The 20,189-nt window shown below is 42.2% G+C and overlaps 1 protein-coding gene across 1 annotated transcript in view; it reads right to left on the reverse strand.

Moving 5' to 3' along the window:
• LOC128690173 (uncharacterized) overlaps positions 1-20,189 on the reverse strand; it is a 94,113-nt gene that overhangs the window by 30,304 nt on the left and 43,620 nt on the right. Inside the window, exons 15-29 of the mRNA XM_070090433.1 lie at positions 19,461-19,687; positions 19,005-19,194; positions 18,584-18,811; positions 17,446-17,612; positions 17,213-17,340; positions 17,039-17,135; positions 16,413-16,538; positions 16,229-16,337; positions 15,977-16,156; positions 15,683-15,876; positions 15,411-15,600; positions 13,314-13,471; positions 13,021-13,213; positions 12,728-12,840; positions 10,761-10,977 (exon numbers count right to left, since the gene is read on the reverse strand). Coding sequence (XP_069946534.1) covers positions 10,761-10,977; positions 12,728-12,840; positions 13,021-13,213; positions 13,314-13,471; positions 15,411-15,600; positions 15,683-15,876; positions 15,977-16,156; positions 16,229-16,337; positions 16,413-16,538; positions 17,039-17,135; positions 17,213-17,340; positions 17,446-17,612; positions 18,584-18,811; positions 19,005-19,194; positions 19,461-19,687 — 2,517 coding nt within the window. The remainder of the gene's footprint in view (positions 1-10,760; positions 10,978-12,727; positions 12,841-13,020; positions 13,214-13,313; positions 13,472-15,410; positions 15,601-15,682; positions 15,877-15,976; positions 16,157-16,228; positions 16,338-16,412; positions 16,539-17,038; positions 17,136-17,212; positions 17,341-17,445; positions 17,613-18,583; positions 18,812-19,004; positions 19,195-19,460; positions 19,688-20,189) is intronic.

The raw sequence follows: 20,189 nt of genomic DNA on the forward strand, positions 1-20,189 counted from the left end.
ATAATGCCCGAGAAGGAGAGAGATATAAAGAACAGAGCGTATACCACCTATGTAAGTGGATACGGGCTGCTGTGTAATGCAGCGAAGTATGAACAAATAGCTGATGGTACGGAATATCAGTGCGGAGAAGAAGGGCACTTTCATTAAAGGTCCCATCAGGAAAAGGATCTGAAGAATACAATAAATTATAGCCTGAGATGTGAGAAATAACAGCAGAGTGTAATTTTGGTTCCTGTAAGCAAACACCAACAGGGGCAAACTGGGAGAGTAACATCTGAAGCTCACCCCGATTACCCCTGAGGCCGCGTATATTCCACTGTAAAAAGGCCATGATTGGCAATGATAAAGATACTTGAAATCCGCAGGTAAGGGTTCCTACGGACTAGAAGGGTTAGAAAAGTCCACATGCGGAGGCAGTGGAAAATGTTCAAGCAGCGAAGGAACTGTGCGTTGTGAAGAAAGGAGTTGCGCAGATGGAGCAGAGGAGAGAGGAAGAGCGGAAGGTGGATCAGTGTCCATTGATGGTTTGGTCTCTGCAATATATTCAGAGATTGCTTCAAGTGTTTCGGAATTCAGAGATGTCGTATGGGAGACAATATTGGGAATGGTAGGGGGAGGATGAGTAAAGATTGGAACTGTATTGGACTGTACCAAGGTACGGGGGGGCGAAAGGGTGGAGGGAACTGGAGAAGCGTGGCAGGGGACAGAAGAGACAGGAACCTGGGAGGTGGCAGAAGAGGAAGAAACTTGGGAGGGAACAGGGGAGGAAGGTACATTACGAGGAGGAGGGTGAACCTCTGCACTTGTAACTGAGCCAGTGAGAGGGGAAGAACTAGGGACAGAGACAGGGAGGGTAAAATGAGGAGGTGGAAGATGGGTAGGAGGTGTTACCGGACCTTTTTTTGACTTTTGAGAAGTAGAGGGACGATTGGGAAGAGGTGTCGTACGAGGTCTCGTCGATACTGAGGCTTGTAAGAGAGAACTCGAAGAAGCGAGATTAGACTGAGGCGTTGAAGTAGGGACGTCTGAGCCGAGGACAGCAAAAGGATTAGATACAGGAGTGATTATGGGAGAGGTAACCACAGAGGTGGGTGTAGAAGATGGGATACCAGAAGTGGGGGGACGTTTTGAAACACGGGAATAAGAAACACGTGGGAGTCTCCCTTGGAGGCGGAGATGAGAAACTGCCATGGCATAAGGGAGACCTTCTGTCTCTTTGAGGTAACGGATTTCCCGCTCGTTTAAATAGACCTGACAACGGCGAGAGTACGAAGGGTGAGCCTCATGACAGTTAAGGCAAGAGGGAGATCGATTGCAAGACGTATTAGAATGGTCATCGGCACCACAGACTGGGCATTCGGCGATAGATCTGCAATATTTCGCTGGATGGCCAAATCGCCAGCAATTTCTACACTGTTGTGGTGTAGGGATCACCTTTCGAACTTGTAACCGATGTCCTGCTATATAAACGGAGGATGGGAGTTCTCGGCTGTCAAAAGTTAAACGAGCCACATTGCTAGGGTATCGTCTCCGCCCACGGGCAGGAAGAACGTAAGTGTCTACCTTGAGGATTGGGAGATCTTGGAGTTCCAGGTGTTCAAGAATGTCGGTGCCACATGTCTGGAAATTTTGTTGAACTATGGTATGGGGCAGAATAACGGTACCACTACAAGAATTGAGGGAATGATGTTTTTCAAGGGTGACAGGAACAGTATCTATATGGGTAAGACGAGAGAGCTCACGAGCCTGGGTAGCATTCTGTACGGTAATGATGCGCGTACCGCTCTTAAGAGCATGAAAAGAAATATCTTTACCAACATGGCGTAGGAGTGCCTTGCCAATACTATGGTCAGAAAGATAGGCAGTAGAGGAAGTTGGTCGTAAAGTGAAGAATTTAGTCCACTGTTCAGTCTGAAACTGAGCGTGGAAAGGTAGTGAAGGACGTGTCGATCGTTTCTGAGAAGAACGAGAAGGTGAAGGTGGAGAAGTATCATCAGCAGGTAATTGTCGTTGACGTTTAGGCGTGGGACCAGAGTTGGTCCGACGTGGAACGGGTCGGCGATTTGAAAATTGCCGCACCGTAGAGGGAGAGGCCGGAAGCATAGTCAGAGGAGAGCGAAGGTCTGATAAATCGAAGGAGTCAGTCGAGGCCTCAGTACCTGAAGCGGGTGAGGAAACAGCACCGGCAATAGGTACAGAGGCATGAGGAATGTCTGAAGAGTGGTCCAAAGATGAGGCGGGGTCAGAACGGGGTGCGGTATCAAGAAGGGGCCCGGGGGTACCAGGTTCATGGACTAGGGCTGCCATGGTTAGGTTACTTCTTTCTTTTTGTTTTTAAGAAAAAAAAAAGAAAAGAAAATAAAAATAAAAAAAAGAAAAAAAAGGGGGGACCGGGGAGGGATAGTTCCTAGGAGGAATGAAAGGGCCAGAAATCTCCCTCCGCGCCCAAGAGGACTCGACACCGCTAGTAGCGCAGATGCAGCATGGAACCCGTGCCATACCCTACCCTTCATGCAGTAAACCAGCAATCTGGGATAGCAACCTCACATCTGCCGAGCTACCTCGGTGGACAAAAGAGAGGGCGGCCGGATATCCGCCACAAAGCATACCTCCTTCAGCCACCACCCCCGGAATCCGAAAGGTGGCTTCCAGAGATACACCCGTCGCCCAAAAGACACCCAAAGCTACTCCGGGATACCGGAGAGGGATCGGGACATCCCTAGGCAATCCAGATTCCACGGCAAACTACGCCACCGCCAAGAAACCTCAACGGAATGGGATGGACCCCGGTGTCCTTTCCCCTACCTAGGAACTAGCGCGCCTGTGGGAGAAATCACGAAGGCTAAAAAGAGGAAGGGCAAAAGGGAGGGGTGAGGAGGAGGAGGAGGAATGGAAAAAGGGGAGGATGGGGAGGATGGGATAGGGGAGGGGAGAATGGGGGGTAATTAGGTTCGGTCTGAGGAAGAAGACCGACAGGGCTAATTCCTCAGACCAAGAGCCTCTTCACCACGCCAAGGAGCCCCCCTTGAAGAGGTGCATCTACATAGCATCCCATGCCCTCAGTGGACGTAATGAGTTGTCCCCTACGATATGTTCCCAATTGCTCCTGAACTTCCAATTCCATTATTTCTGTCTCCCTTCGACGCTTGCCCTGCTCCCTTAAAACAAACGACGAAGGACGATCACCCCATAATATTTCATTTATACCACTCGCTATCTGGACCGCATCAAAGTTATGATTGTGGATATCCCCAATTAGTTTTTTTAAACTTTCAATTTCAGCCACCGGATACACCCCCCTGCCATTCACATAACATTCCTGCAGTTGTCCTTCCAGATAGTGCAAAACCCCATATTGCATTCTCCGTTCTACACCACTCTTCTGATAAAAATCCCTCGCCTTCCTTTTTCCGATTGTGTCCCACCATTCGATAACGTCATCCCCTACCCGACATTCATTCCACCAATCCTTCCACACTCGCAAATGACTCCCTTAAACCTTTTTTATGCATTAACCCAACATTCATTTTCCAGGAACCTCCAACGCCTTGGTAATCCCACCCAATACACATCCGCCATAACTCCTCTATGATCAGAGTAACTCACATATGAAGCGAACATATATTCGATCCAATCTCGCTGCATGCTCCTTCCTAATAAACGTGTGCAGTCCCCCCTCTACCTCATCCCCTCCCCCCACATCCATAACATTCACACTGTAAATCCCCCGAAAAAAATACCCCGTCCTCTAGGCTCTACATCTTTGCGACGATCAATGCAATTCCAGTCTCCCCAATAATTGTTACGCCTGGCAACGACCTTAAATGGTACACCAAAACGTCCCTAGAAAAAACATTTTTAATACGCATATCACTTTCCGCTGGCCCGTATATAACGGGTTTGTATGGTAGGTGCTGCAAGCGGGTAGTAAATGATAAACTCTTTGGAGGCTTCTTTGTTTATTGATAAGTAGTGGTGGGTTACACAGGCTTGTGTGTTGTGCCCATGGCCCGGGAGGGCCATGCCCACGAGAGAGCTGGGAGGCCTTGTGTGTTGATGCCAGGCCGCTGTGTGAGTGAGGGTGAGGCAAGTCTGGGCATACTGAAGTGGGAAGGTTTAGGTGGCAGCACCAGCATAGCGCGAAATATGAACTAAGCTGGCAGACAGCATGGGCTGTCTGTACAGGCTGTCTACACGTAAACACCAATGAATCCCACTTGCACCCCACCCCATGCACCAACCACCCTCCCCTCTCCTCTCCAATCTCATTTCTGTAGAGAAAACGGGCCAACATCTTTTATTAACACTGCCACACCTTTCAATCTACTAGAACAACCCATGTACACCACAATAGGGGAATTGATAATTCCTGAAAGATTTATAATTATGTTCCTGTAAAAACACTACATCAGGAACGTATTTCCTTCATAGCATCTCTAAACATTTGCGCTTATTAATCTACTTTAATCCGTTAATATTTAAAGTAATGCACCTGAAGATTTCATTGGCGGTTTACCCTTAGATATCTCTACATTCTTAACGCCCTTGCAGCACTCTCCCCTTCCCCCACGCCCCCCTATGCAGTCTCCTTTCTCATGCTGAACACTTAGATCCGCCTGTATCTCGACGGGTCTCTTTCCATGCTTTTTTTCAAGATCTTTGGCCGGGAGCTAAAACATAGTCACTATCCGTTATCACCGCAGCCCTCTTGCGGCAACTACGATCAATGATCATATCGTCCTCTGAACTATTATCCCTGTGTACCGCCACAATGACAACCTGCTGTTCCGCAACCGGCCCTATGTCACCTCCCTACTCCCGTGTGCTTGCATCCTCCATTCCTCCCCGATTTCCATCGTACGCCGAAGCATCTAACAAAACAGTCAAAGCCTCTTGAAGGGATGCCTCCATAATATCCTGGGGAGGTACGGATACCACCTCTGATATCGCCGACACCAAGCCTTCATTTTCCCCTATGCCAGGTAGAGCCAAACAGATGACTCCTCTTGTTCCCCCTCGACCTCCTCACTCCACAGTTTTCCAGTCCAAGATGCACGCTCTGGCCACAGCGTATGACTGCGGCGCTGCTGCCCCATCTATCCTCGTTGCAACCTCTGTTCTTCCACTCCTCGTAGGGCATTGTGCTGCAATGTAGATCGTACGTCCCACAAAGTCTGCACGTACGCCTTGGACCTGAATACGTTACATATACTTGCGTTCGGAAGTCCTCCATGGCCACATACGACGGTTTCGGGTGTTTAGGGGACATTCAGAGAAAACGACCCTTCTGGCATACCAACAAGGGGACCGTCACGCCATCGTCCCAATGTCGCCATATGCACAGTACCATACCGTTCAAACATTCCGTAAATCGCATTCGTCCGCCTCAAACGGAACGTTGCGCACTTTCACCCAGGTGTAATAGCGAGAGATCTCGAAGACGAAAAGTAACGCCAGGGTGACTGTTTTCAGCACATCCAGGTACTTAGCCACCATGTTTTCGTAAGTGGCGCATTGTCTGAACTTGAACAATCTTGAATTGCCATTTAAAGCTACTCCATAAAGATCTTCATTAGCAATCCCATACGTGTCTGAGGATCGCCGTCAACAATAGATGAGTATTCTGACTATTAAGCCAGTCACTAGGTCCAGGCAGACAGTGTTGACGCACCTGCGTGTTCCCTCCGCCATCGTGAGTAGACTGGCCTCCCCTTTTTACTTTAAAATCAAGGATGCCTCATCCAATAGGCTTCGTATTTTCAGTTCTCGTTTAAGATAATTAGGAACTAGATTCTTTAAACAAGAGAAATGTGCCCTATGACCAAAGTTTTTGACCTCATTCCCAGGATCCTGGAATGAATTTCAAACTCAGCTGCAAAGTTGAGAACATTGAAGCAGCAGCGAGTTTTAATTCGACGGCGGAGAGCGAAATTTAAGAGTAGCTGCAGATTAGTGTAAAAATTGCGAAATTATGTTTTATCGTTAAATCTACTTTAAATTACCTTTTTAGACGAGTTACAAATTTCCGATGCATCTTACAGCCAGGATAGTACCCATCTTTTGTTGGGGGGGGGGGGGGGAGGGGTGCGCGAGTGGTTAAAAATTTAGTAAAATAGTTAAGGCACTTTGAATCAAATTCGTGCCATAACTGCATTATGGCTCATCAGCTTCAAATTTTCACCACTAGTGGGTTTCTAAAGTAATGATTCGTCCGACAACTAATTAATGTTTCTGGTAGACGTCAAAATACTATAGATTCACTTAGCCCGAAGAATAATAAACCTCGTAATTTCAGTGACTGGGACCAGTTACTGGAGAACTACTTACCTGGTTGGATTCAAACTTCCACCATTAGTGGAGATAGGAAGAAATTTATTAAAATAAAAAACTAAGAGAGAATAGCATTTGATCTGCTTCAAGAAGTATATAGTAGTAGGTTTGTAGACAGCAACCACCCAGGGGAGTACTACCGTACTGCCAAGGGAGTAAAACGAAGGCCTATGACTGTTACAAGATAGGATTGCTGGTGTCTTTTGTTATCTTGCATATTTGAGACGGACAGGTACGTCTTACTACTACTTACACTTAGGTAACACTACACATACATGTACACGTTTATGTATATACACTCAGTTTTCATTGATTTTATCCTAATAGCTTTTAGTCTTATTACTTTTCCTTTTATATCCATGGGGAAGTGGAATAAGAATCTTTCCTCCGTAAGCCATGCGTGTTTTAAAAGTCAACTAAAATGCCGGGAACAATGGGCTAGTAACCCCTTTTCCTGTAATAATTACTAAAGAATAATTAGAAAATTGTCAAAGTGGGACGTCTGAATGTGCATGGATGTTGTGCGAATAAATGATTGTGGATGTTATGAATGAGAAGCTGGATGTCCTGGCTTTAAGTGAAAAGCTGAATGGAGTAGGAGAATTTCAGTTGAGAGGAATAAATGGGATTAGGTCAGGGGTTTCAATTCGAGTTGGAGCTAAAGTAGCAGCAATAATGTTGAAGGATAAGTTATGGCAGGAAAAGAGGGAATATTAAATGTATTAATTCAAGGATTATGTGGAGTAAAATAAAGGATGGATGTGAAAAGCGGGTTATAATAAGCTTTTATGCACCTAGAGAAGAGAGAGGTGTAGAGGAGAGAGATTTTGGGAATGCGTGGGGAGTTTTGAACAAAGTGTGAGAGTACTTGTGGTTGGGGATTCCAATGCTAAAGTGGGCAAAAATGTTGGAGGGAGTAGGTAAATTTGGGGTGCCAGGCGTAAATGAAAATTGGGAGCCTTTAATTGAGCTATGTGTAGAAAGAGGTTTGGTAATAAGTAATACATACTTTATGAAAAAGAGAATATACAAGGTATGATGTAGCACGTAATGAAAGTAGTCTGTTAGATTATGTATTGGTGGATAAAAGGTTAATGGGTAGGCTCCAGGATGTACATGTTTAGAGGGACAACTGATATATCTGATAATTTAGTTGTAGCTACAGTTAGAGTAAGAGGTAGATGGGATAAGAGGAAAATGGCAACAAGCAAGAGGTGCAAGTGTATAAACTAAGGGAGGAAGTAAGTTCGGGTGAGATATAAGCAACTATTGGCAGAAAGGTGGGCTGGTGCAAGTACGAGTAGTGGGGGGGGGGGTTGAAGAGGGTTGGAATATTTTTTAAAATTCAGTATTAGAATGTGGGGCAGAAGTTTGTGGTTATAGGAGGGTGGGTGCAGAAGGAAAGAGGAGTGTTTGGTGGAATGATGAAGTAAAGGGTGTGGTAAAGTTAGCTTATGAGAGGTTTTTACAAGGCAGAAGTGTTTTAAGAAGAGTCGAGTATATGGAGAGCAAAAGAAAGGAAGAGCGGTGAGAGCGCAAAAGGAGAGCAGATGATAGTGGGAGAGGCACTCAAGAAATTTTAATGAAAAAAAAAAAATTGAGTTAAACAAATTAAGAAAGCCTAGAGAAATTGATTTGTCAGTTAAAAACAGGAGGAGAGTAGTAGATGGGGGAGATGGAGGTTTTGGGTAGACTGCGAGGATATTTTTAGGAACTTTTGTCGACGAAGAAAGGAAGCGGTAATTTCATGCACTGGCCAGGGAGGTATACCATCTTTTAGGAATGAACAGGATGCGAGTGTCGGAGAGGTGTGCGAGGCATTACATAGAATGAAAGGGGGTAAAGCAGCTGAAACTGACGGGATCATGACAAATGTTAAAAGCAGGGTGAACAGTGTTGGAGTGGTTGGTATTTTTGTTTAATAAATGTATGAAAGAGGGGAAGGTACCTAGGGATTGGCAGAGAGCATGTATAGTCCCTTTATATAAAGGGAAGGGGGATAAAAGATCATAAAAAAATTAGAGTAATAAGTTTACTGAGTATACCAGGAGAAGTGTACGGTAGGGTTATAATTAAAGAATTAGAGGCAAGAATGTAGGATTGTGGATGAACAAGGTTTCAGAATGGGTAGGGGGATGTGTAGATCGTGTTTACACTGAAGCAAATATGTGAACAGTATTTAGATAAAGGTAGTTTTTATTGCATTTATGGATTTAGAAAAGGCATATGATAGTGGGGATAGGGGAGCAATGTGGCAGATGTTGCAAGTATATGGAATAGGTGGCAAGTTACTAAATGCTGTAAAGTTTTTATGAGGATAATGAGGCTCAGGTTAGGATGTGTAGAAGAGAGGAAGACTACTTCCCGGTAAATGTAGTTCTTAGACAGGGATGTGTAATGTTACCATGGTTGTTTAATACTTTTATAGATGGGGTTGTAAGAAGTAAATGCTAGGGTGTTCGGGAGAAGGAGAGGGGTGGGATTAAATTATGGGGAATCGAGTACAAAATGGGAATTTATGCAGTTGCTTTTTGCTGATACTATGCTTATGGGAGATTCTAAAGAAAAATTGCAAAGGTTAGTGGATGAGCTTGGAGTGTGTGAAGGTAGAAAGTTGGAAGTGAACATAGAAAAGAGTAAGGTGATGAGGGTATCAAATGATTTAGATAAAGAAAAATTGGATATCAAATTGGGGAGGAGGAGTATGGAAGAAGTGAATGTTTTCAGATACTTGGGAGTTGACGTGTCGGCGGATGAATTTATGAAGGATGAGATTAATCATAGAATTGACGAGGGGAGGAGAAAAAAAAAAAGTGGTGCATTGAGGTATACGTGGAGACAAACGCTATCTATGGAGGCGAAGAAGGTAATGTATGAAAGTATAGTAGTACCAACACTATATGGGTGTGAAGCTTGAGTTGTAAATGCAGCAGCAAGGAGGTGGTTGGAGGCAGTGGAGCTGCCCTGTAGGGCAATGTGTGGTGTAAATATGCAGAAAATTCGGAGTGGAAATTAGGATATGGTGTGGAGTTATAAGTATTAGTCAGAGGGCTGAAGAGGGGTTGAGATTGTTTGGTCATCTAGAGAATGGATCAAAGTAGAATGACGTGGAGTGTATAAATCTGTACGGGAAGGAAGGAAAGGTAGGGGTCGTCCTCGAAAAGGTTGGAAGAAAGGGGTAAGGGAGATTTTGTGGGCGAGGGGCTTGGACTTCCAGCAGGCGTGTTCTATAGTGAATGGAGACTAATGGTATTTGGGACCTGACAATCTGTTGGAGTGTGAGCAGGGTAATATTTAGTGAAAGATTCAGGGAAACCGGTTATTTTTATATAGCCAGACTTGAGTCCTGGAAATGAGAAATACAATGCCTGCACTCTAAAGGAGGGGTTTCGGGATATTAGCAGTTTGGAGGGATATGTTGTGTATCTTTACAACAGTTTAGAAGCAAACGTGTAATCTGAGCATCTCTGCAAAAACAGTGATTATGTGCGAGTGTGGTGAAAGTGTTGAATGATTAAAGTATTTTCTTATTGGGGATTTTCTTTTTTTGGGTCACCCTGCCTCGGTGGGAGACGGCCGACTTGTTAAAAATGTAGAATGAATGAATGAATGAATGAATGAATGAATGTGTGTGTGTGTATATATATATATATATATATATTATATATATATATATATATATATATATATATATATATATATATATGCGCGCGCTTAAGTACCTTATAAATTTTATGCGCGGGGGGGGGGGGAGTTAAAGTCTTTAAAAGCAATTTTTACATTAGATTCAACTTTAAACAGAATGCAAGCAAGAATTTGCAGTCTTAAATTCCTCTTACTTTAAGAGGGGGGGGCGGGATTTAAAATAGAAGCTTTAGATCTGGGTTGTGCAAGTTCTAAATTTTCACTTTTTAGGAAAATTAGCAGATAAATTGCCATATGGCTTTTCTTTTTAGCTTGAAATGTTCACTGATTATGAATAATTGAGTTACAAACTGTCACACTGCACTCGTGTATACCATAGCCCATGGGACTGATACCTCAGAGCAGCTACCTTCCTTCCTCCTTTCTAAATTTAGTAATATATACAGGAGAAGGGGTTACTAGCCCCCTTGCTCCCGGCATTTTAGTCGCCTCTTATGACACGCATGGATTACGGAGGAAACATTCCGTTACACTTCCCCATGGAGTGAGCACCTACCCAAATACATTAAAGTTTAATGGAGCCCATAGAGTTTATATAAAATACACTTTTTTTGGGGGGTAATAAGCATTTTATCCCCATTTCACTTTTAAACCTATAGGCCAGTTAAATTTTTAATGCATACATACCGTTTTAAAATTTCAAAACATTTTGAAAGAAAATTTAAACTTAAAAAATTCATGACCGGGGGGGGCGTAGGGGGGATTAAAATTTATACAAGTCTTACCAGCAACCAGGTGATGAACGGACAAAGCATTTAAGAAGACTTTCCTTCCCACAATTTCTACTGAACCACCGTCGGCATAGACTGCACGACTGTGTACATCAGTGATGTTGACACCGTTCAGCAATACACCACCGCTGCTGCCGCCTGACACGGCTGACTTCACCTCCACATGCTTTACAGTCAATCCTTTTGTGAAGCTCAAATCACAGTTTATTACCTGTAAATTAAGGGAGCTTAGTTTAAGTTAATTACAATGTAAACCCACGTAAGTAACAAAATATAAGAACAAAGTAACACTGCAACAGACCTACTGACCCTTGCGGAGCATGTCCATGTGCCCCCCCCCCGGGATTAGCCCAATGACCCACCCAGTCTGGTCACCTCCACTCAAAGAAGGAGCACGGTACCAGACCCAGCAGCACAAGCTAGTCAGGTCCAACTCTCACCCACCCACACCCACTCTTACATTTATCTAACCTATTTTTTAAATTTCAAAACGTTTTAGCCTGAATAACTGTACTCTGGAGTTTGTTCCACTCATCCACAACTACCAAACAAGTGCTTTCCTATATCGTTCCTGAATCAATTTTTCCAACATTAAACCATTGCTGAGAGTCCTGTCTTGGCAAGAAATTTTCAGCACGTTATTTACATCCTTTATTTATTCCTGTTTTCCATTTACACCTCGATCATATCCCCCATAATTCTACGCCTTTCGAGAGTGCAGATTCAGGGCCCTCAGTATCCTCGTAGGAAAGATTTCTGATGCATGGGATCTGTCATCCTCCTCTGTACGTTTATCCGGAGCATTTATATCCATTATGTAATACGGTGACCAGAACTGAGCAGCAGTTTAAATGAGGCCTAACCGAAGATATATATAGAGTTGAACAACCTGAGGACTTCTATTATTTATACTTCTAGATATGAAGCCAAGAATTGTTAGCTTTATTGCGAGCACTAATGCACTGTTGTCTGTTTTAGATTACTGCTAACCAGAACTAAATCCTTTTCGCAATCAGTAGTATTAAGATCTACCTTTGTATGTGGCATGGTTATTTACCTGTCCAACATTTAGAACTTTGCATTTGTCAATATTAAACTGCATCTGCCACTTCTCCGACCATTGCATCAGTGTATTCAAATCATCCTTGAGTGCTCTAGTGTCCACAATGAATTTGACGGCCTATTTTGGCGTCATCAAAAATAGCAAATTTCGCTATTTATTCACTCATCAATGTCGTTTATGTAAGTTGTGAAAAACAATGGGCTCTACACTGACCCCTGAGGAACACCGCTTGTGACGTTGCCCCCATTCTGATTTCTCCCCATTTATGGAAATTCTCTGCTGCCTATTTGTCAGCCATGCCTTTAACCAGAAATTTTTTTTTATTACGTGTGCCTTAAGTTTCCTCAATAGCCTCTGATGTGGATCTCTATCGAAAGCCTTATTGAAGTCCATATACACTCATATTCATTACCATGATCTACCTCCTCAAACATCTTACTGAAAAAAGTTAGTATATTCTTAAGACAGGAACGCCCCTTTGTAAAACAGTGTTGAGATTCATCAATCAATATGTGCCTATCAAGATGGCTACGAGTTGCTTCGGCAATTACAGATTCCATAAATTTTCCCACTATGGAAATAAGGTTTATTGGACCTGTCACCTGCCTTGTAAATAGGTATTACATTTGCCATTTTCCACTTATCAGGCACTATGCCAGTTTGTAGTGATAAAAAGATTAGCCAAAGGTATGCTAAGTTCCTCTTTACATTCCTTTAACACCCTTGCAAACCAGTTCATCAGGACCTGGAGATTTGTTTCGTTTCAGTTTCTCTGAGGACCATGTCACTAGTTACCGCAATCGTGCATAGTTTATCATCCTGTTCTACATAATCTATTTCAGGAATATCGCTAGTATTGTCCTGGGTGAAAACAGAGGAAGTAGGTATAGTTACTTACCACACTTTCGTCTTTCATCACACCTACGCGTAGAAATTCTTCGACATTAACGCTGTTGATCGTGTCTACATTAAGGTGGGTGAAGTGCATATCGTTAAGAAAGTGCACCATACCTGGCGAGAAAGAAAATGTTAATTACATGCATGTGCTTGAGGAATCTCAACATCCTTCATGTTAAATACTTTAGAGCAATTTTCAGTTTTAATATGCTAATTTTACGTACTACAATACCCCCCCCCCCACACACGCAATGCTTTCGTTTTAAATAGCTGTAATTAGGAATTCTTAATTACCAGTTATATTTTGATCAGAAGACTTCAGGACCAGTGAATTTAGGAAGTTGATCACGTCTATTTTGTTGCCCGCCTTCACTGCAGACATGTCTGCAGTAGCTGTTGCTGCTCCTTCCACCACGAGGGTATCAATAGTCACCTCAGCGTTGATGTTCAGCTCGCCGACATCTTTCCATATCGCACCACTCTGAAGCTGAAACCCGACAACTCTGGCTTTAAGAGAATCCTTTGAGATATAAAAAAAAATTAATTTTATCAAAAAATTTCCTAGGCGACTTTTAAATTTAAGTAACCTTTTGAAGATCACAGCCATCTAAGACACCAGTGTCAGACGTTAAGCCATACATAGAAACTTCCTTAAATATCAGACTACCATCGACGTGCTGCGCTTCATCTATCAGCAAGATGTTGCTCAGGTTTTGTCCATCAATCATTGGTGCAAACAATTCTCCTGGAAGAAAATGTTAAGTAAATTATCAAAACTTTAGATCGGGGAAAAAAAATAAAGCGACCTGGTAAATAAAATGTCCATTTAATATGCTTTAAATCAAGTAGTATTAAAATCAAATTAAAAGTTAAAATTCCATCAGAATGTCAGTTCAGAGGCTTTTACAAGTGCTTGAAAAATTTTTAGAACTACGAACGACAATTAATCTATTTGGTATATGCCAAGGAACTTTAGGGGGTAGAGGAGTTAGCAGTATCTGCAAGCTAATGGAAATAGCGAGGTTTATAATTTTCTTGATAAGTATCTTCCCAATTGCTGTCATTTCTTATAGACAACCTTGACTATTGGTCATTTAATAAAAATTTAAATGATCTACCAACATTAATAAAACCAGTTACCAAAAAGTTGATTCCACACAAAAAAATTATATATGGACTTAAAAAGCAGAGGTGCATAGTCACCCTGGAAAATGTAAAAGCCATGACAAAGGTGGAAAGGTTAACAAAGTTCCACACTTTACCGAAATGCTCTGCATAACTATGGGCTTCCTGCCACCAGTTGTCACCCATATCTGTACAGTCATTCCATCATTCTAATATAAAGCTGCAACACGGGGAAGGGGGGAAGAGCACCAGCAAGGTGGAGGCTGTGGGGGGTGGGGCGCCCAGATCTTTCAAGTGCTTGAAGTTACTTTCCCTGTTTAGGAGCCAAACATGTCCTGATAAATGAACTTAGACCTTTGAGACCATAACTTTTCTACGAATTACACAACACTCGTGCACACGCATGCACACTCGTCCAAATTACACCACTTACCTTTAAAACCCCACCTCCCCCCCACCCCCCTAACCTTTCACTCCTTCCTTACCCATCTCGCCAAAGCTGTGGTCAGAACCTCGCACCTGAGTCCCACTGATTCTGCTGCTCAGTGGGACTCCGTAGAGTGGGCTAACAACTGTCAGGGGGGTGGAATCAAGAACTCCATTATCTCCTGAAGAAAGATTTGAGATATCGGAGAACCTCGATGTACATGCTAGACAAAGGGGGAGGGGTTGGTGGGGAGGGGTTGTGGGGAAGGGGGTGGGGGGGTGGCGGCGGCTCCCCCCCCATCCCCCACCCACTAGGTTCTTGAATTAAACCATCACTAGAAACCATTTTATGGTGGCGCGTCATTGGACGTTGTGTTAGAAGTTTAGATTAGTTTCCCAGGACAACAAAGGGTAACAAGGTGGACAGACTCCAGATCAAACTATCTTCAGAATAACAGTTCTGTTTCCTGTGTAGTTTTTATATATAGGAATAAACAGTAAGTTTACGACTGCCACAAAATAACTTCCCTTACCTCCCCCACCCCCCACATCACTAGACTTGTTAATTTTACATTACAAATACCCGTTATATCTCTCCAGTTGAACATTCTTTGCACCATGCAATTCCCAGGTGAATCGCCTCACTGCCCATGTGAGGTTATGCTAGTATTGCAATATCGAATTTTTAACTATCTACAAACACAATGCACATCTCTAATTACTTGTTACTTTGGGCGAAGTTTTAATTCTTAGAACCTTTAGCTCAACCAGATATTCCAAGTTCAGTCCTTCAGTAGGTGGAGGCGTCAAGTTTCTCACTGGTTGTAATGATCCCCAAGCAATAAGTAGATAATTAAGTTGCTAATTTCGTACCAATTAAAAGACCCATGACAAGTAATATTCTTGCCTCTGGGATATGGCATCTTAATTCTTGTTAGATCTATTACTGTAATCCACCCCCCCCCACACCCATCCCCATTTAACGTCTGTCTCCTCTGGCTAAACTATCATGTATAAACGAACCTCTACTTTTGCAAACTTGAGGGTGTTTGAGGCCAGAAACTAAAATTTACATTTAGTGACGATGGTTTACATAATCCATGAAAATGAAATTCTGCCACTTGCACACTTACTTGCAATGATGTCAGTGAAGGTGTAAGTTCCTCTGATCACTTGTTCCCCAGAGCGAGTTAGAAGTCTAGCAGAAAAGTCGTGTAAACTCAAACCATTAATTATGGTGGGGTTGAAGTGTCCTTGCATGTAGAGAGGCAGAGTGAAGGTCTTTCTACCACTGATCTCTCCGCTGTAGTTCAGGAGAACAACCTAAAGGGAGCAATTTAGCTTTATAAAGTGAACTTAAAATTCTAGGTATTAAATTGAAAACAGACAAACTAAAAAAACTTACGTTGTTCAGATGTTCATTCCAGTCTTCTCCGTTAACACTGGAGAGGGAGGCTGGGCCGGCAAGGTAAACATCTCCCTCAACAACTACTCTGGAGGAAATCCGCTGAGATGTGTTCCAAGATTTCTTTATGGCTCTCCGCACCAAGTCTTCGATGTTTACACCATCCACTAGCTCGTGCACCAGTAATTCTTTTACTGCAATTTTATACTTCTGTAGTAATTTGCTAATTTCCCTCCACAAGAATAAACAGCAATTTTTAAGACAGCTAATTTTGTAATTAAAATTAATGTGTACCATGAACATCGCCGGTGAACTGGAGGCCACTGCTGTCACTCACAGTGGCATTTTCACCTAAAAGCACCATGTTATTAGCGGTGGTTAGGACATCTAAGCCGTTCAGAGACTCAACCGTAACATCAGCCTCCACTACATCTAATGTCATCATGTCTATTGGACTGGTGAAGGTCAAATGGCCTGCAAAAAATTTTTTCAATGTATTAATTAAATTAGTTCAAATATGAATTCATAATTTTAGTGTTATCTTACCAGTCTGTGGGAGATTCTGGTCCAGTCTCATCAGGTCTTTAGTTACGTCTAAGCCATTCAGTCTGCCTTGCAGCTCCAAGTCTACGACATTCACTTTTCCGATGAACTTCTGCAATTTAAGACAAATCTTAATACTTTGTGCCACTTGTAGTTTGCCTAAACAATCTTATTTGAAAATAATCACCTTGTGCCCAAAAATAGTTTGAGACCCGTTTACTGTAACAATTTGGTCTATTAATTCAGACACATCGACGTTGTCGATCTTGCTTCCGTCTCTCATCACTAGGCCACCTCTGACAAACACGCTACCCTGTAATTTAGGAATATCTCATTAGACTTTTAGAAAGGCTTACATGCCCTGCAAGTACTAAATATTTTAACTGAAGTGCAGTGGCAAAATCATGCCCTTTCACAGATTTATCAGTTATAATAAAAACCTTTGAAACCCCCCCCCCCCCCCCCCCCCCCGAGTCAAGTCTTCGGGAACAAGTGGGTGAAAAGCTTTTGTGAATGGAAATCTTAGCTTGTCAGGAAAAAATGGCTAGGAAACTTTCCTTTTTTTTTTTTAAGACAAGTTATTCTAATAACTAATTTTTCCACTATGATCTAACTTTTCCATAATTATTACTGCATTTGCATTGTCTTCAATTAAAGTTATACCATGAATTAAGGAAAGATCCTCGACTTCAGCTTACGAAAGAGGACAAAGCAAATGTAATTATGGACAAGGTAGATCATAGTTGGGGGGTTAAAATTAAAATTTATTAAAAGACTGGGGAACTTTCGTGCCTCTTAAGCCAGATATCCTACCTGGAAAGAGTAGTCACTAAATACAGTTTCCTGGTCGGTGTTTTGCAGGTAATCTGTTATCATCCATCCATTCAGCGTGTCAGCCATCACCGGACCCCTGTACAAGTATTACCAATTAGCGAGTTATAATTTTTTGCCGTATTCTGCATGAAATTCAAGCCATTTAGCACTCACTGGAACACTGCATTCAGAATGTAGCCAGTAGTTTCAATACTCTGATGCTCAGACTTTCGCCAGTACAGAGTGTCAAGACTGTCAAGTAGAAAGCCATTAATACTAGGTGCCTTCACATTACCAGACAACTGAAAAAATTGAAATGGTAAGAATTAGTTTTAAATAATTTAGAAGCCTAGAAGACTGGGGAAAAAATTAGTTACACTTTTGGGAACCATTAAGAGAAAACTTACAATTAATGGACTTTGGAAAATAATTTCCTCGTCAATAAGAAGGGTTCCGGTGACACCAGATAGTGTCTGCAAGCTGGAGGGATCTATGGTGTTCACTGTAGCTCCTTCCTCCATTATTACACCTTCTGACCCACTCACACCTACTGATTCCTTGAAGTTTATGTAGCCTGAAAAAAATAGTTCAAGAAAAGCTTTTAGAAAGCATCTTCAGTGATCTCTGCACTCTGTCAATATTAACTAAGCAGCACTATGTAGTTTCTCTACGCACAACAATGAAGACACTTAACCCGGGATAGGGAGGGTAGCCGTTCAGGATAAAGTCTATCATCTGACTTTGTAATTCTTCAGTCTTGTTTCCAAGGTTCCACCCACACCAGTCTAACACCCAGGTACCTTAATAGTATTTCAATTTCTTATCCCAAATTTAAATTAGTCTGTAAATATTCGAGAAATACGAGCCGCCGCTTATAAGTTTTAATTTTTGTTGGTAACCATAAATACCAGTCATGGTTACCAAAGTTCACCTCTATGGAGTCAATCCAGAGCTTACCATAGCATTCACGTACTCAATCGTACGACCAGTCTATAGAGGGATGAGGGGGGAAGAGTAGTGTTAAGATTGTCATCCAATTTGGACATTTACCTAAAATTCATACTCCTGGAGGCGTGCTCCTGACATTAGCAAGGAGGGGGGGGGGGACTGCAAACTGAGGCAGCAGACTTACTAATACAATACCAAGTAATTATACTCTACTCTTCCATCCAATTTTAATCTTTCATCCCATAGTTACATTCATGGAGAAGCTCTGCAGGGAGGAAAGAGGCAGTTATGCTCACTTAAGATGGGTATAGGTACAGCTCTTGTTAGATCAACGTTATCTCGCCATTATATTCCTTTTATCTCACCAGCATCAAAGACCCCTTCTAGAGTGGTAATTCCTACAGTACTGTGAGCAGCAGTCTGCAGGCGGTAAATACTAAACTAACAATTCCTGATTGTAATTTAGCAGTCCACTCAACCACAAATATTAAAGTTTATATTTGTTAAGAGCACACTGGTATAATGAAATGTTTAAGTTCACGGCAAGGTCATGCTGAAAAGTGAAAATTTATTTAAGTCTAAAGTTTTACTGCTTACCGTTTATTATCTGGTTGGTGTCGACAAGGACTGGCCCATCACTTAGATTTACGCCATTAATACTGTCAGAGTCTAGTGAACTCTCTATAGACACGTCTGAGAAGTGGTAGGTTGAGGTAATTTGGTCAAGAGAGTTTGTATCCACAATGTTACTCCAAAGTACTTCGTTTATGCTGTCTAACAGGACTGATCCACTCACCACCAAGTCTTCAGCGAACACTAGACCACCTGAAGATACATTGTCTTAGAACTAATATCCCTCGAGTGTGAAAAAGATTTAAAAAAAAATAGTAAAATTTTGGCAACAATTAGCCCCTCTATAGCAAAATATTCAAATTTTCTTAATTTGCTATTTCGTCCAAATTAGTTACCTAAAATTTGGAGTCAAAATCTTTACTGTAAACTTGCACTGAGACCTCACCTGCCAGCCTGTAGTTACCATGTCTCTTCACAACACTGCTGTCTAGGTCTACAATATTTAGGCCATTGATCGAGGAAGCAGCAACATTGCCCTTAACCAAAACTGTACTAAGGGTGAAGTTCCCAACTAATGTTTGTGTTGAGGTGCGATCCGTGTACACTGCTTGGTGTGCAAGTCTCCTGACCACCACCTGCAAGTCGTCAGTTCTACATTAAGCACTCTCAGAACTTTAACAAGGATTTTTGCGTTACTAAATCCAGATTTAATTCAATACTGTTAAAAATTAACAGATGCAACTAATGTGATATTTGAATGTGGGAGGTTTTCGTTCTCAAGGAGCTGTAGTCAATCTAAATTCGCAAAAAGGGATACAGGCAACTTAAGTGCTATTTACCTAATCTTATATAGTACATTTTACTACAGTACCGATATGAAAAATCAAACCAAAGTACTCACAGAATTAACAGTTTCAGCAGAAACTGTTCCAGTGATCATTACATTAGTGAAAGCCTTATTTGAAAGTGTAACGTTGCTTTCCTTAGTGACAATGTCGGCAGTGTTTATACCATTAATTATAATGGAAGAGTTGCTGCAGTGCGTGTCGCAGATTTTCCTGGTTAGCAGTGTCTTGTACGTATGTTGTCCCAGTACTGTCTGCTCTACTGCACTGCACCGCATGTAGTCTGCACAAAGGTAGGGAATTTCAGTTTAAAGAATAGAACCAGTGATACTTTGTACCGTTTAGGTGAAGTTTTAGGTTTAGCAGTGTCACCCCAAAGTGACAGTTTTAGCGTTACAAACAAGGTACCCATTTTGACAGATCACTACTCTGAATGTGCTTTATGCACCTCATACCCATAGTGGGCACGGTAGCCAGGAGATTAGAGGCACGAGTCCAGAGACTGGGCAATAAGATTGGTAATTAAATTTTTATAGTAAACTATTTACACATCTCGCTACAATCTTAACCCTTTCACTGTTGGTCCCGTAATATTGCAAGCCAGTGTCGTCCTGTACTACTACGCCAAAATTCTAGCAGCTTCAGATCTGGTGGGAGGAAGCTGGTAGGCCTACATGCGATAGAATGGGTCTGTGTGCCTAGTATGAAAAAAAATATGGAGGGCCTAGTGCATTGTGGTTGTGCCAATTCACCATATTTAGTGGTAAGAAATACCTCACTCCGTG

The sequence above is a fragment of the Cherax quadricarinatus genome, chromosome 32 (assembly GCF_038502225.1).
Source record: "Cherax quadricarinatus isolate ZL_2023a chromosome 32, ASM3850222v1, whole genome shotgun sequence".
NCBI lineage: Eukaryota > Metazoa > Arthropoda > Malacostraca > Decapoda > Parastacidae > Cherax > Cherax quadricarinatus.